Consider the following 17,465-nt stretch of genomic DNA (forward strand, 5'->3'; position numbering starts at 1 on the left):
AACTAAGGCAGAAAGAGATCAAGTAGTTTGGCTAAGATCATGTATATAAATGACAGAGCCAGGATTTGAACCTAGGCAGCTGAGCAAGAGCCAAATCTGTTATTTATTCTGCTACACTGCAAATAACTTGCGTAAATAAATTCATTAACTCGGTCTAATATAGTATTATGTATAAATTTGTATACTTTAAACCGGAAGTTGGGCTTGTAATTTTTAAAATTATTTAACAGATTAAGGTAAAAAATTCACAATAGGTCAACACGTCTTGTAATAATATCTACATTTATTACCAATCATTTGTGTTTCAGATGAGCTATAATCCATCTGTATTTGCCTTAGATTACACAGGCCTAAAAATTGGCTGCAAAGAATCTTATGACTATAAAAACAATAGTACTTCATTCTTACTAATTACTTTCAAGTCCATCTCATTGGGTTTTTAAAATAACTCCGTGATACTGAAGAGCAAATATGGCAATGTATGAGAAAACTGATTTCTTTAATTTCCAGTAAGCCCATATAAACCAGTAAGAAAAAGATTTTAAAAACTGCAAAATGGGCAAAGGATATAAACAGGCAATTCAAAGAAAAAAAACCATACACATGGTAAATACAAATGAAAACATGTTAAGACTTTACCCTTGATTGAAGCTATGCAAGTTAAAACAAAGATAATTTTTATCTGGTAAGGATAACAACTAAATTTGATCATATTTAGTGTTGTCAAGAATATGAGAAAAAGGATACTTCAGACACTATTAATGGGAGTTTAACCTACAAAAATATAAATGTATGTATCCATTGACCTAGCTAGGCATCTACTCTATGGATAGAACTATAAAAGTATGCTAAATGTACATATGAGAATACAAACTACTAAACTCATTTCAGAACCCATTTATATTCTAAAAAGTAAAATTACACAATATTTCTATGTGTATTAGACATATCTACATATATGTATATATGAATATAATTATACTGAAAATGATTGCAGTGGTTAGTTCTGAATAGAAAAATGGAACTAGAGAAGAAAAGGGAGATTAATAAAGGGCTGATGTTTTGCCCGTATTTGACTTCTTTACAAGGAGAATATATTCATATGTTATGTAGAAAAAGGCGCCAAGCATAAGGCCTGATAACAAAGGGTATTAAATGGTTTTGGGATTTTTTTGACCAAGACAGAGAGAGAGAGCCAGACAGACAGGAAGGGAGAGAGATAAGAAGCATTAATTCTTTCTTGTGGCACCTTAGTTGTTCATTGATTGCTTTCTCATATGTGCCTTGACCAAGGGGCTAGAGCAGACCGAGTGACCCCTTGCTCAAGCCAGTGACTTTGGGCTTAAGCCAGCAACCTTGGGCTTTAAGCCAGCGACCTTTAGGTTCAAGCCAGCAACCATGGGGTCATGTCTATGATCCCATGCTCAAGCTAGCAACACCTCACTCAAGCTGGTGAGCCCGCGCTCAAGCCAGCGACCTCATGGTTTTGAACCTGGGTCCTCCTCATCTGACGCTCTATCCACTGTGCCACAACCTGGTCAGGCAAAAAAAAAAAAAGGGTGTTGAAATATTAGTTTAGTAAATGAATTAGAATGATCTGGTGTACTTTTCTATATGATCTACTCCACTACTACAGTTCCTTGTTTTTTTTTTTTTAATTAAGTGAGAGATGGGGAGGCAGAGACAGACTCCCACATGTGCCTCAACCAGGATCTACCTGACAAGGCCCCTATAGGGCAATGTTCTGCCCATCTGGGGCTGCTGCTCCATTGCTCAGCAACACAGCCATTTCAGGCCCTGAGGCGAGGTCATGGAGCCATCTTCAGTGCCTGGGACCAACTAGCTTGACCCATTGGAGCCATGGCTGCAGGGGGCGGGGGGAAGGGGATAGGAGGAGAAGCAGATGGTCACTTCTCCTGTGTGCCCTGACCAAAATCAAACCTGGGACTTCTATATGCCAGGCGTACGCTCTACCACTGAGCCAACCGGCCATGGCTAGTTCCTTGATTTAAAATGTCAATACTATATCAAAGCCATACTATTAGGTCTTGCAAAATGCTAACTATCGTCAGATGCCAGGTGACATTTGATTGCTGCAAGTCTATTAAACATAAAAAGCAATAGGAAACTACAGATAGCTATTAACAGAAGGTAGCAGAAGGCAGGAAGCTTTGACACAGAAACCTGAAATTGTGAAATGTAGAATGATTTTGTTAATGAAGACCTCACATCTATACAAATCTGTACTTTTGAATTGAAGCCTTTGATTTCCATTTCCTTGTTAACAGAATTATCAAATTACTTAGTTAACTTCTATTTTTTTCTTTTGTTTTGTTTTGTATTTTTCTGAAGTTAGAAGCGGGGAGGCAGTCAGACTTTGACTATAGCTTAAGGCTATATAGGTCTAAAAGTAAGCATCATGTATAGGGCAAACAGCATTAAAAACATACATATATGATTGAAAAGGATGGACTCCTGTTGTCAGTTGCTATCATTTCCTTACTTCTTTCCAGGCTAATTGCAGAACTCCACAAAATAAACTGATGAGGAAGATTTTCATTACCAAACTATACAAAGAAGCTTTTTTTTCTATTGTTAAGCAGGAAGTTTTTGATATATAGAGTTAAGCCTGTCATAATTAAAAAATTCTACAAAGGAAAAAGAGTTTCCCCATTACTATTAATTATATTGCCAATGTACTATTTCTGTATACTTTTCACTTATCTTTAATTAGTATATAATCAGAAAGTATAATCTGATAATAACCACTTATTATCTTCCACCCTCCTTACTTTAAACCTTAAATTACATCATAGAATAGTACCTTGAAAAATTCATAATATTATAAAATAACAGAAAATACTTTTTGGAGTTTACACATTTCAACATAATTTCTAAATTATTATTCCAAAAGCCCCAGATCCAAGCATTAATTTAATTGTTCCTCAATATCAGCAAAGCAAAATCTAATCATGGAATTCAAAAAGACTAAGTAGGTTAAGAGAGTCCATAAAAATTAGTCCAACTAATTAAACTACTCACAGACAGCATAGTTCTAATTTCTTCAGTTGACCTAGATGAAAAATTTACTGCCTCTTGCCCGTGTTCTTTTGATCCATACACTTCTTTCTTTCATAGTTCCTACTTATTTCTCCAGAACTATACTACAAAATGGCCACGAAGTGGAGGGCGTGTCTTCATCATTACTAAGCATTTTCCTATCAGAAGCAGCTCTTTGAAAAAACCTGAACATAATTTCTTCAGTTTCACTCACTATTACTGGGTAACAGCAGAAGAAGTAATAGGGAGAGTAGGATGGTTTTTTTTAATGCCTTTAAGAGAATATTGCTTCATATTTATGCTTACTTAAAAGATTTTTAAAACCAGCAGCTGGAATGACATATAACTCATAAATTTTTCTGACTGCAGGCTTCTGGTATTTTCCAACAGAAATGCATCCCATCCAATTAGTTTTGCATGGATGTTATAAAAAACAAAAAATTTTAAAGAGTAATTAAAATTTTTTTCCATACAATAGTACAAATGTACTCAAGTTCAATAATATAGAGAGCAAAAGAAAACATCCATCAAAAGAAAGATGAAGAGAAACAAAGAGAGAAAGTTGACTTACACAGATTATACACACAAATGACTAAAAATAAAGAGCAGCAGTGACTTGGTCTTAACTAAGGAAAGAGAAGATAGCAATGCTGGATTGAGCTCTCCCTACCAATATCTGGTTAATCAACTGGCATATACTGGGCACTTACTGAATACAGAGCAAAGCAAGATGAGGAATAAAATTATTTTTAAGTACACTAGAAAAAAATAAAAAGATCCAGGTCAGATACATTGACAAAATATTGGGTGTGAGAAGAACATATACTAAACATTAAAATAAGGTTTGGATGTGGGATTAATGGTTATAGATTAATCAGCAAAATGTTAACAATAAGATACAGGTGGCCAGAATCTGTCAGCTAAGAAAATGACAATGTGGATTTAAAAATAAAGATGTCCTCAAATTTATTATTTCAAGTAAAAACTACTGGGCATTTTGACTTTTTATAGTGGGAATGACAAGTCTCAATAGCTACATAAGCAATAATCCAAAGATTCAGAGGCAATGAAGTCAGTATGCTGTCTAACACTGTGCCACAGTGGAGTACATTGAGATTTATGACTTTTCTCCTAGGTCCTTAAGGTGTGATTTGCTTCTGGAATTTAGGGAACAAACCCCTGGTACAAAACCAGGATAAAAATAGGTTGAAAATGATCAGAATTTCTCTCTATGTTTCCTAATTAATGGAAGACTCTAAGGCAGGGGTCCCCAAACTTTTTACACAGGGGGCCAGTTCACTGTCCCTCAGACTGTTGGAGGGCCGGACTATAAAAAAAAAACTATGAACAAATCCCTATGCACACTGCACATATCTTATTTTAAAGTAAAAAAACAAAATGGGAACAAATACAATATTTAAAATAAAAGAACAAGTAAATTTCAATCAACAAACTGACCAATATTTCAATGGGAACTATGCTCCTCTCACTGACCACCAATGAAAGAGGTGCCCCTTCCGGAAGTGCGGCGGGGGCTGGATAAATGGCCTCAGGGGGCCACATGTGGCCTGCGGGCCGTAGTTTGGGGATCCCTGCTCTAAGGGTTTACTCTCACTCAACATACTAGATTTGAAAATAATTTCCTACTAAATGATGATCTGGTAAAACTCCTTCAACTAAGAAATGGGAAGCCAGCTTTAAAGAAATTAAATGAGCTTGACTAGGTGGTGGCGCAGTGGATAGAGAGTCGAGCTGGGATGCCAAGGACCCAGGTTCGAGACCCTGAGGTTGCCAGCTTGAGCATGGGCTCATCTGGTTTGAGCAAAGGTCACCAGCTTGGACCCAAGGTCGCTGGCTTGAGCAAGGGGTTACTCGGCCTGCTGAAGGCCCATGGTCAAGGCACATATGAGAAAGCAATCAATGAACAACTAAGGTATTGCAACGAAAAACCGATGATTGATGCTTCTCATTTCTCTCCTTTCCTGTCTGTCTGTCCCTATCTATCCCTCTCTCTGACTCTCTCTCTGTCTCTGTAAAAAAATAAAAAATAAAAAAATTAAATGAGTCATTCAAGATACCATTTGCTAGTTAAAGTCTAGTCTCCCTCCCATAAAGTTTTTTCTTTTTTAAAAAACGAAAGTCTTTAATATACCTATATAAGATACCAAGATAAAATGTTAAAATCTGTACTGGAACTCTGAGGATATGTGAAGAAGCCAAAATGAAAGAAACAACATGTCCCAGACCAAAAAAAGAAACGATCTGTCCCCCAAGAATACTTTTTATAATTCATGTTAAGCAAATTTATGATTGCATATCTGGTGATACGCTTTGGTCTTAATGGCCAATCTTTTATGTCAATATGGTTATGATTTAATAACTCCATTAATAAATATTCTATTACAGATAAGTGATAAAGCATGAATTTTGCTATGCTCCCAATCTTAGTTACAATTCAAAAGATTATTTTACAGAATGCAGTTGTAAAGCTTCATGTACTACATGAAACTGAAGATACATTTCAAGGAAAAATAAAGTGATACAATAATACGTATATGTACACTTATCCCAGACGGCAAGCTCCATTATCAAAACAGCTACTACTGTCAATGCATACATTCACAGACAAAAACAATTTCCTTCCATCTATCAAATCAATAATGGAAGTAGAAAAGAATCTGTAAATGATACTTATAAAAAATGCCTTAATGTTCTCTAGAGAGGTCTAACTTAAAAATACAAAGAAAGAATCTCTTTAAGAGAGGATTTTTAAAAACAACTTTTAATGTGAGACTGTGTGAGAGCCATTTCACGTTTATTTGTTTGACTTATTGCAGGTTGGGGAGTGGTAAGCTAAATCCAACACATTGCCAACAAAGGGTTAACATTTCATACTTACTAAGAAGTATGAAGGATGAAGGGAAAGAGATCAAGATAAGAGGGGCAAAAGTTAGCTTTCTCAATCATAAACAAAGGAAAAGAGAATGGATTAAAACAAACACCAGAGTTCAACTACAGAAAATACCTTTACCAAGGACAGAGACTTAAGAGTCACTTGAGGACAATGTTGTCTCCATAAGGAAGTTACAAAGAACTGTTTAGATACACTACAAATAATGCTAAGAGCTCTTTCAGATAATAAATTCTTACTTTCAGGTACTCTTCCCTTCCAGAATAGCAGGATTCAAGATAAGATAAATGACTCAAATTTTCAGCAATTAATTTATACTGAAAAAATTTGAAAGCCCTGAAGGAGCAACATTAGAACTTTAACACCTAAGATAGCGATTTTCAACACCTGTGCCACAAGAATTTTTAAAACACGCAATACCTGATTATATAGTCAGGGGCACTGATGTCTTTTCCCTCAGCTTTTCAAATAAAAGAATAACAACAGCCAACACAATAATAGCTGTCTGATGTGACTGAATCAAAATTATACACATTTTTTTTTGTCAGATTAGCCAAAAATATACAGTGTGTCCGTAAAGTCATGGTGCACTTTTGACCGGTCACAGGAAAGCAACAAAAGAAGATAGAAATGTGAAATCTGCACCAAATAAAAGGAAAACCCTCTTAGTTTCTGTAGGATGATGTGGCAGCATGTGCATATGCGCAGATGATAACGTAACACCATGTATACAGCGGAGCAGCCCACGGCCATGCCAGTCGAGATGTGGACGGTACAGTGGAAAGTTCAGTGTGTTCTGTGGCTCACTAAATTCCAATCCGTGACCAAAGTGCAACATGAATATCGGTGTGTTTATAACAAAGCGCCACCACATAGGAATAACATTACTCAGTGGGATAAGCAGTTGAAGGAAACCAGCAGTTTGGTGGAGAAACCCCGTTCTGGTAGGCCATCAGTCAGTGATGAGTCTGTAGAGGCTATACGGGATAGTTACCTAAGGAGCCCTAAAAAATCTGTGCTTGGGCCCACATGGAACTGCACTGAATAGATATGAAACTGGGAGAGTTTTCCTTTTATTTGGTGCAGATTTCACATTTCTATCGTCTTTTATTGGTTTCCTGTGACTGGTCAAAGTGTACCATGACTTTACGAACACACTATATTTTTAGTGTGCTGCAGAATTTTGATAATTAGTTTATGTGTCATGAGATGAAAAATGTTGAAAGTTGCTGGTCTATACTAGAGAAGTCTTACTCTCAAACATCTAATTAGAGATTACTGTAAGAGTAAAAGGACAACATTGGTATTTCAGTATTTCTTTTGCTTAATACCCATGTGAAATACGGTGTCCAACATTTTCTAAACTTTGTCCTGTTGCTGTTTAACCTATTATGACCAAGTCTGAGGTTGCACTATCTTTCCCACTTCAGCCTCTTGGAGTAGTAAGTCTCCATGATAATGCAATTCACTTTGAAGGTATATAGGGGATCTAGCCCTGATGAAATGAAGGTTGTCAGACTGCAGGGCAAGGACTGGGAACTGGGTCTGGGAACCTCACTTTTCCTTCTTTTTCTTAATTCCTCTACTACACCATCCTTCAAGTATACTCCTAGTTCTTCTGGACTAGGAGGACTCAAAAGTGACCCCTGTAAGGGGAATACAAAAGACCAAAATTAAAAGATAGTAGAATTAACTAATAATCTAGGAAATCAATATTAAAACAAGAATACTTCAAAAGAATTTTAAATAGAAAAAGAATGTGGTTGGAATACTTTTCAAAATTTTGCTTGATTAAAATTTTTTTATTTTAATGCAGCATATAACTGAGTCTTAAGACATAAATTAGCCTAATTCTGACTCTGAAAATCATTAAAGTAATAGTATTATACCAAATATACCAAAAACATCCCAGTTACATTTTCTTAGGAGAGGAGAGCTTGGCCTAATTTGTTCAATCTCTGTTCTACCTTCCTTTTTTCTTATCTTGCAGTTAGGGTTCTAGATATACACTGGGCTCCTCCAATTAGGTATACTTGTGGGATTTGCAAGGAAGAAAAAAAGGCAGAGTTTCACTTCTTGTTGCTTTGACTTTTGGCTATTAAAGCTATGGAGGCAAAATGTCTCTAAAGCAGTATTCCATCTTGTATTTTTCAGCGTTTTAGGAATGTAGAGGCAGTTGTGGCAAAGACAGTGGCTAGATTCTTAGTTCCAGTACCACTGTATCAGCTTTGTAGGTTACAGAGAGGCAGATGTAGTGATGGCTTCCTCATTCTTGGATTGGAGCTCTGATCATGATCATGTGTTGTTGGCTTCGTGAGCCTAACAATCCTGATAGAGCTTGATCCTCTAGACTAGTGGTCCCCAACCCTTTTTGGGCCATGGACCAGTTTAATGTCAGAAAATATTTTCACAGACCAGCCTTTAGGGTGGGACGGATAAATGCACAAAATAAAATTATGAGACCGGCGTAAAAACTGTGGCATTTTTAAATATAATTGTCAAACTTACGAGACAACTGTCAAGAGTGAGTCTTAGATGGATGTAACAGAGGGAATCTAGTCATTTAAGAAAAAATAAAACATCGTTCAGACTTAAATATAAATAAAACAGAAATAATGTAAGTTATTTATTCTTTCTCTGCGGACCAGTACCAAATAGCCCACGGACCGGTACCAGTCTGCGGCCTGGGGGTTGGGGACCACCGCTGTAGACCAGGGGTCGGGAACCTATGGCTCGCGAGCCAGATGTGGCTCTTTTGATGGCTGCATCTGGCTCGCAGACAAATCTTTAATAAAAAAATAATAACGTTAAAAATATAAAACATTCTCGGCCCTGGCCGGTTGGCTCAGCGGTAGAGCGTCGGCCTGGCGTGCGGGGGACCTGGGTTCGATTCCCGGCCAGGGCACATGGGAGAAGTGCCCATTTGCTTCTCCACCCCCCAACCCCTCCTTCCTCTCTGTCTCTCTCTTCCCCTCCCGCAGCCAAGGCTCCATTGGAGCAAAGATGGCCCAGGCGCTGGGGATGGCTCCTTGGCCTCTGCCCCAGGCGCTAGAGTGGCTCTGGTCGCGGCAGAGCGATGCCCCGGAGGGGCAGAGCCTCGCCCCTGGTGGGCGTGCCGGGTGGATCCCGGTCGGGCGCATGCGGGATTCTGTCTGACTGTCTCTCCCCGTTTCCAGCTTCAGAAAGAAAAAGAAAAAAAAAAAACATTCTCATGTATTACAATCCATTAATTTCCTACTGCTCATGTTCATGGTTGTGGGTGGCTGGAGCCAATCACAGCTGTCCTCCGGGACAACACCAAATTTTTATTGGAGAATGCTTAACGATGTACACGGGTCATTGTATGGCTCTCACAGAATTACATTTTAAAATATGTGGCGTTCATGGCTCTCTCAGCCAAAAAGTTTCCCGACCCCTGCTCTAGTCCTTCTAACAGTATTCTAACCACTATTTCTCTGAATTAAATCTTTTCCTGTTTACAGCAGAGGGGTTTCTGTGTTCTGCACTAGGATCTATGGCTGATATCATTCTTGGTATCTAGTAGGGCTGGTTTAACAGAAATTGAAATATGCTGCAGTGGCTTAGAATTAGGTGGTGAATGGCAAGCAAAGATACTGTAGGTTAAAAAGCTGATGATCCGCTATAGCCAAATGGCAAAACATTTGATAAATTATTGCCCCTATTCAATGCAGCTGGTCCTGAGGTCAGCTATAGAGTTGATTGTCTGCTTTTGCTGCTTTTCTGGGCTGAAACACAGACTGGGGACTTGATGTGCTTGCTGTAGGTCGAAACCTGACTATCCTGGAGGCTTAATGCTTAAGGGCTGGTCTCCTGTCTCCTTGCTCATCACACTTTTAAGGGGGTTTAACCCACATGACTAGCAACATGCCAGGGGAAGCAAGGTCAGGGAGGGTCCAAACTGCATGACCTGCAATATGGTAGGGGAGAAAAGGTAACCCTGGGGGCAGGCTCCTTGTTTTCTCAGTTGCTAGGCACCTGAGGCTTTCTACCCTGGTGACCTTCTGTACCTGGGCCATTGTCCTTGCTCTGCTAATGCTTAACTGCCTACCACATACACACCTGAACAGATTCTGTCAAAAAATATCATATCTCCCATCTATTCTTCTCAGGGCCCTTTCATTCCTAAAAATAGATTACCTTCCCTAAGAAGCTTACTTACATCTGCCCCCAATGAAGATGGTATTTAAGCCTGAATTTGAAGTCACCTTGGGGAATTAGAGTTTTCTCCCTGGATAGTGACAAAGATTCTTTGCTTACCCAAACTTTGGCCAGGCTCCAGAATCTTCCCCTAAGCCAGGGGTCCCCAAACTTTTTACACAGGGGGCCAGTTCACTGTCCCTCAGACTGTTGGAGGGCCTGACTATAAAAAAAACTATGAACAAATCCCTATGCACACTGCACATATCTTATTTTAAAGTAAAAAACAAAAACAAAATGGGAACAAATACAATATTGAAAATAAAGAATAAGTAAATTTAAATCAACAAACTGACCAGTATTTCAATGGGAACTATGCTCCTCTCACTGACCACCAATGAAAGAGGTGCCCCTTCCGGAAGTGCGGTGGGGGTCGGATAAATAGCCTCAGGGGGCCGCAGTAGTTTGGGGACCCCTGCCCTAAGCCTATTTGTGCATGTCTTTGCAAATTCTAGCATTAGCAAGAACCCTGCTAAGTCATTTTAGCATGTCTCCCATCCTCCACATCTGATCACCTTCTAGATCATTTCCTCATCTTCTACCAGCTCCCTGCCCAGGTGATGTCTGACTACCCTGGTCTGTCTTTGGCAAGAACCTCTCTCTCTCTCTCTTTCTTTGTATTTTTCCTAAGTTAGAAGCGGGGAGGCAGTCAGACAGACTCCCGCAAGTGCCCAACCAGGATCCACCTGGCATGCTCACCAGGGGGCGATGCTCTGCCCACCTGGGGCGTTATTCCCTTGCCGCAGGAGCCATTCTAACACCTGAGGCGGAGGCCATGGAGCCGTCCTCAGCGCCCGGGCCAACTTTGCTCCGGAGCCTTGGCTGCTGTAGGGGAAGAGAGAGATAGAGAGAAAGGAGAGGGGGAAGGGTGGAGAAGCAGATGGGCGCTTCTCCTGTGTGCCCTGGCTAGGAATCGAACCTGGGACTCCCACATGCTGGGCTGACGCTCTACCGTTGAGCCAACTGGCCAGGGCCTTCGACAAGAATCTTGTAATAGTGTCTTTCAATGAATAAAAGTTCTTGCCTTTATTAAAATCCAATTAAATCTTTTTCTTTTATGGTTGTTTTTAAAGAAATATCTACCTAATTGAAGGACATAACTATTTTTCTCTAAAATAACTATTTTTCTCTAAAATCTTTATTTTAACTTTTGAATTTAGATCTGCCATCCATTTGAAACTGATTTTGTATGGTATCAAGTAAAGGTCAACATATTTTTTTCCACATGGACGTCCACTTAACCTGTCATCTACTGAACAGATAATACTTTACCCACTGAACATCAATGTTGCCTCTGTCAAAAATCAGAATACCTGGTATGTGTGGCTCTGTTTTTGGAAGTTCTTTTCTACTTGTTAATTTGACCATTATTGTGCCAATATCACTATTTTAATTACTATAACTTTAAAATAGGTCTTGGTATCTGATAGGATAAAACCCTCCAACTTTATTTTCCATTAAGATTGCTTTGGCTATTCTCGGTTGGTTTTATATTTCTGAAAGAATTTTAGAATCAGCCTGTCAACTTCAGTTAAGAAAAACCTACTCAAATTTTGATTGGGTTTGCTTTGAATCTAAAGATTAATCTGAAAAGACCTGACATCTTTATAATAATGATCTTCAAACCCAAGAACATTTTTTTTTTAAATGAGAGAAGGGGAGATAGTGAGACAGACTCCTGCATGTGCCCTGACTGGGATCCACCCAGCAACCCCCTTCCTGGGGCTGATTCTTAAATGAACCAAGCTATTCTGAGCACCTGAAGCTGACATGCTTGGGTCAACCTCAGTGCCCAGGGCCGGTGCTCAAACCAATTGAGCCACTGGCTGTGGGTGGGGAATAGAAAGAGAGGGGCGGGGGGCAGAGAAGCAGATGTCACTTCTCTTGTGTGCTCTAACTGGGAATCAAACCTGGGACATCCATACACTAAGCCAATGCTCTATCAACTGAGCCAACTGGCCATGGCCCCAAGAACATTCTTATTGCTTGCCTTCTAAATGAGTCTAGCAACTTCCCATCTGCTCCTGTATCCTGAAATAAGATAGTTGAGGCATAAATATCCAACAAAGGACTTATGTCCAGCATATATGAGAAAAAGAGATAACCCAATAGAAAAATACACAAAAACACCTGGAATTGGCTTCACAAAAGTAGACATAGAATAGGTTCATAAGCCCATAAAAAGATTCAATTCCCTAATCAAGGAAATGCAAATTGAAGCCAAGAATATATACCAGTACACAACCACCAGAATGATAAAAAGAAAGACTGAAATTAACAAGTATTGGTGAAGATGTTGAGCAACTGCACCTCTCAAACATTGTTGGTAGAAGTATAAATTAGTACAACTGCCTAACCAATGGTGGCACAGTGGATAGTATGTCGACCTGGGACACTGAGGTCCCAGGATCGAAGCCCTGAGGTCACCGACTTAAGCAAGGGTTCATCTGGGTTAAACAGAGGCTTGCTAGCTTGAGCGCAGGGTTGCCAGCTTGAGCATGGGGGGTTGTCAGCTTGAGCATGGATCATTGATATAGTCCCATGGTTGATGGTTTGAGCCCAAAAGTTGCTGGCATGAAGCTCAAGGTGGCTGGCTTGAGCAAGGGACTGGCTCAGATGGAGCCCCCCTTTCCTCATCAAGGCACGCATGAGAAGAAATCAATGAACAACTAAAGTGATGCAACTAAGAGTTGATGCTTCTCATCTCTCTTCCTTCCTATCCCTCTCTCTCAACAAACAAAAATAAATAAATAAATTGGTACAACCATATTGGAATTATGTTTGGCAGTCTATACAAAAGATGGACATATGCACTTCCTATGACTCAGCAATTCCACTTGTAAGTATATAACCAAAAGAAATATGTTCAACAAAACACATATACTAAAATGTTCACAGAAGCACTACTCGTAATAGTTTCAAACTGGAAATTACTCAAAGACCGTCAACAGCAGAATGGATTTAAAAAATTGTCATATAGCCCTGGCTGGTGGCACACTGGAGAGTGTCATCCTGGAGCACTGAGGTCACCAGTTTCATTCCAGGGTAACTGGCTGGATCCTGAGAGCACCAGCTTAACCCCGAGGGTGCCAATTCAATCTCAAGGTAGCCAGTTTGAGCCTGGGTCAGGGTACATATATGATAAGCTATCCATAGGTGCACAACTAAGTGGAACGAGTTGATGCTTCTCTCTCTTTCTTCCTCTCTCTCTCAAAATATGTCTTATATTTACAAGAAATACTATGAAGAAATAAAAAATGCTTACATGACAATACAGATGAATCTAACAAGCAAACAAAACCAGAGAGCAAAATGTCAGAAAAAAGAACATATACAAATAGAATTGCACAGTGTGTACATGATAAAAATAGACAAAATTAAATCTAAGGTAGTTATTATAGGTCTAAATAGTGGTTATCCTTGGTGTGATGAGAAATGTCTGAAAGACTAAGAGAGCTTCTGGTGTACTGGTGATGTTAAGTTTCTTAATCTGGATGCTTGTTACATAGGTGTGTTCACATGTGAAAATTCATCAACATTTTTGATTTGAGACCTTTTTAATATATATTATGCTGCAATAAAAATTAATGCATATGACACAAAGCAAATAAATCAAACAGAAAGCAGGAAAAAATTTTCTACAAGTAACTCATAAAGAACTCATGCAAGTAAATTTTTAAGAAGCTAGCATCCAGCCTGACCAGGAGGTGGCGCAGTGGATAAAGTGTCGGACTGGGATGGGGAAGACCCAGGGTCAAAACCCCAAGGTCACCGGCTTGAGCATGGGCTTGCCAGCTTGAGCGCTGGCTTCCGCATGGGATCATAGTCATAACCCCATGGTCACTGGATTGAGCCTAAGGTCACTGGCTTGAGCAAGGGGTCACTCACTTTGCTGTAGCCCCCCCATCAAGGCACATATGAGAAAGCAATCAATGAACAACAAAGAATTGATGCTTCTTATCTTTCCCCCTTCCTGCCTGTCTGTCCCTGTCTCTCTCTCTGCCTCTCTGTTTCTGTCAAAATTAAAAAAAAGAAGAAGAAGCTAGAATGCAACTGGAAGATGGGTCCAAATACAAAAAGAAATGTTCAATCAAAGAAATAAAAATATTCCCAATAAATGCACAAAATGTACATTAGAACAATGGAATATTATTTTTTCCCTAGCAAATTAGCAAAGATGATTAAAGGAAACAGTAAGGCTGTTGCTGAGGAGTTGGTGAAATTAACATGCTTATTGTTAATGAAAGCTTGAATTGGTAGAACCTTTCTGCATTGTTTTAAAAAATTGCTCATCTTTTCTTTCACTCATTGGTTTCCCTTCTAGAAATTATTCTAAGGAAAATTCAGAGTTACAATTAAAGATGGACTTATGTCAGTGTTGATTACAATGGCATTTTGAAACAATATAATTACCTCATAATGGGAAAATGGTTACATTTATAATACATATACACAATGTAATGTTTTCAAAGAGTAATGAATAAAAGACTCATGATAAATTTAAGTGAAAAAATACAAAATTCTATGTCGTATGATATCCTTTTTTTTAGGACTTAAATTTTTTCTAATTAAATTTTTTTTAATTGAATTTATTGAGGTGACATTGGCTAATAAAATTACACAGATTTTGGGTGCACCATTTCATATTACATCACCTGTACATGCACTGTGTGTCCACCACCCCAAATCAAGTCTCCTTCTTGTGGTATGACATCTTTTGTGTTAAAAAAAAATCACATACTTATACACTTGCATAGGAGAAGTCTATGAAAAACATACTACAGCGTTAATAATGGCCATCTTTGGATTGTAGGATAATGGATGATTTTAATTCTGGGTTTAATTTCAACAATGAAATGTACCTTGAACATTTATTACTATTACATTCGGAAATCTAAGAAAATAGGGTAAAAACAATTATACCCACCCAGTTTCTTTATTCTGGAAATCTAAGCAACCTAGATTTTTATCTCTCCTTCAGCTCTCACATTCAATCTATAACTGTTTCTGAGATTTTAGCTTAGAAGGATCTGTCCAAGTCATTAAAATATTTCATTATTTCTTCTCTCATTTCCAAAATTCAGGCTCTTGTTTTCCCTAGGGAGCACTTTTAACCCAGGCTTATTTTAGTAAAATAGCCCTCTCTTCCACTACTTATACATTCTAGCTAGATGAAAGCATTTTCTATACAGACCCTCCTTCACTCAAGCCTCTGAAAAATCCACACCAGGTACTTTGGCACCTCCCAACCTTGGCATACTCTGTTCTCTTTCCCCATAATGCATTTTCTCTCTTTCTTCTTTCTAATCCGATTCCTAGCTCAAGACTTACATCCGATAGCATCTACTGGTCACAAGTAGCTTCTCTGAGACTACAAGAACAGATGTCGGTTTTCAAATCAATCCCCCAATGATAGCTTGTGCATATTTTCAACATTTATCATTCTATCAATACATTGTTTGGTGCCTAGCGCTCCCTATTGTACACACTAGACCATGTCTTTTTTTTTTCTTAAAAACCACTTGAATGTATGAATGTAAAACATATATCTATATCTATCTATCTATCTATCTATCTATCTATCTATCTATCTATCTATCTATGCAATACATCTATATAGAGGTGGAGACTTTTCACCTGTGCCTGATAAATGGCAATAAAAACACTCGCCTGTTTTTTTTTTTTTTCTCCTCATTCAAGATGGCAGAGAACGTCTTAAAATAGTCCCACACAAAAGCACTCAGACCCAGAGCCTTAAGTCAGGACTGGCCACACTTAGCGCAGCAACAGCAGAGGACAAAAGAATTGAACATAGATGCTTAGACGCCTCGGCCATAATCACCCCACAGTGTGATCCTGCACACACAATTTACACCGTTAGAAAACTGGCACCTGCTGCCTTCATTCCAAGGACCACGCCTCAACCAGGAATAGAGACCTACCGCACTTCTCGATAATGATCCTCCCAAATCGAGGACGTATAAAAGGTAGAGGCTAAATTGTATCGATGAGTATCTAAAATGCACGATTGGGCCGGGCCCCGCCCCACCAGGCGCAGTCGCCCAGAGGTGCAACCGTCCCCGGGGATGGAGCAGGCAGGCGGGGCTCTCGTCCATCCGCCCGGCTGGGAATTCTGGGCCGACCTGAGGCTGAAACCGAGGCTGAAGCCGAGGCTGAGGCCGAGGCCGAGGCTAAGGCTAAGGCTGAGGCTGAAGCCGGCCGCGGAGAGGGCGTCTCGGGCTACACCTGTCAGGCTGCAGCCAACACGAGGCCTAGAAATCGCCGAGATTCGGTGACCGAGGACGGCAAGAGCGTCACTTGATCCCTCACCCCAGGATCGGTCCCCCGCCTTGGCTCCTCACCTTCGCCCTCGTGCTTCTTAAACAAAGGCAATCCACATCCACCGCCATTTTTCCCTTACCTCAAACACCACCTCTTCGTCAAACTCCGGTGTCATCCTTCTCCGCCATGCCACCCACCTCAGCACGATGGGAAATAAAGGCGGGGGACTGGCGGAACCCTGGAGTCGGCCTCGCCTGTCCCGTGTGTTCAGAAAACTACAACTCCCAGTATGCCTCGCAGCCCACTCCCCTCCTTTCTAGACTCACTTATTGGAGCAGGGGATGATCCTGTGAACGAGAGAGGCAGGAGCGAAATGAAGCTCGAGTCCTCTGATTGGAGGAAGCTAGAGCTTTTGTCCAGCTTTTACGGCTGCAACTGGCAGGGGGCGCCTGGAGCACTGATTTTTTTTTTTTTTTGAGCTCGAGAGCGCCACATGCCGGCGGAGGTGCGGAGAGCACCGCTCGTGCCCGCCGCCGGTGGCTCGCGCTGCTCGTGCCCGCCGCCGGTGGCTCGCGCTGCTCGTGCCCGTCGCCGGTGGCTCGCTCCTGGGAGCGCTGTCGGGTCCCTGGAGCCCGCCGCATCCTTTGTGCGGCGCTTCGGTCGCGCCGCCGGGCAGCCGGACGAAATGTGGACGCTGCAAGAGCTTTCCTTTTCTGCCTAAACTCTTGAAACAATGGACTGTAACGGGAGCATGGATTGAGGGGGGCGAGCAGGGAAGCTGACCGGGGGAATCATGACTTCTGCCGCCGGTAAGTGACGGCGCTCGCGCTGCCGCTGGCAAGTTTGTAGGGAGCGCCGCTCGTCCTGTGTTCTGGAGCAACTTTCTCCTATGGGCTAGGTTAGCAGAGTTCCTCCTACTTTTCCCGGGGACTGTGGCAAGTGCGGAGCACACGGCATTTGCTGCCGTACTTTCTTGACCCTTCCTGCCAAGAGA

At 40.5% G+C, this 17,465-nt stretch overlaps 2 protein-coding genes across 10 annotated transcripts in view; one reads left to right on the plus strand and one right to left on the minus strand.

Annotated features, from left to right (window-relative positions):
* The window catches only part of VEZT (vezatin, adherens junctions transmembrane protein), a 71,544-nt gene extending 54,808 nt beyond the window's left edge, over positions 1–16,736 (minus strand). For 2 of the 7 annotated variants that reach the window (XM_066357418.1, XM_066357413.1), the window contains exon 1: positions 16,552–16,714. In XM_066357418.1, the coding sequence (XP_066213515.1) occupies positions 16,552–16,599 (48 nt within the window). In that variant the 5' untranslated portion in view covers positions 16,600–16,714. Of the gene's footprint in view, positions 1–3,042; positions 3,174–16,551 lie in introns of those variants that run through there. The other 5 variants (XM_066357382.1, XM_066357396.1, XM_066357376.1 and 2 more) reach the window with 5 other exon arrangements.
* A 324-nt stretch (positions 16,737–17,060) lies between these two features.
* Positions 17,061–17,465, plus strand: part of FGD6 (FYVE, RhoGEF and PH domain containing 6) — a 127,968-nt gene continuing 127,563 nt past the window's right edge. For all 3 annotated transcript variants that reach the window (XM_066357359.1, XM_066357365.1, XM_066357368.1), the window contains exon 1: positions 17,061–17,280. In XM_066357359.1, the coding sequence (XP_066213456.1) occupies positions 17,265–17,280 (16 nt within the window). In that variant the 5' untranslated portion in view covers positions 17,061–17,264. The remainder of the gene's footprint in view (positions 17,281–17,465) is intronic.

The sequence above is a fragment of the Saccopteryx leptura genome, chromosome 1, assembly GCF_036850995.1.
Source record: "Saccopteryx leptura isolate mSacLep1 chromosome 1, mSacLep1_pri_phased_curated, whole genome shotgun sequence".
NCBI classification, from domain to species: Eukaryota; Metazoa; Chordata; class Mammalia; order Chiroptera; family Emballonuridae; genus Saccopteryx; species Saccopteryx leptura.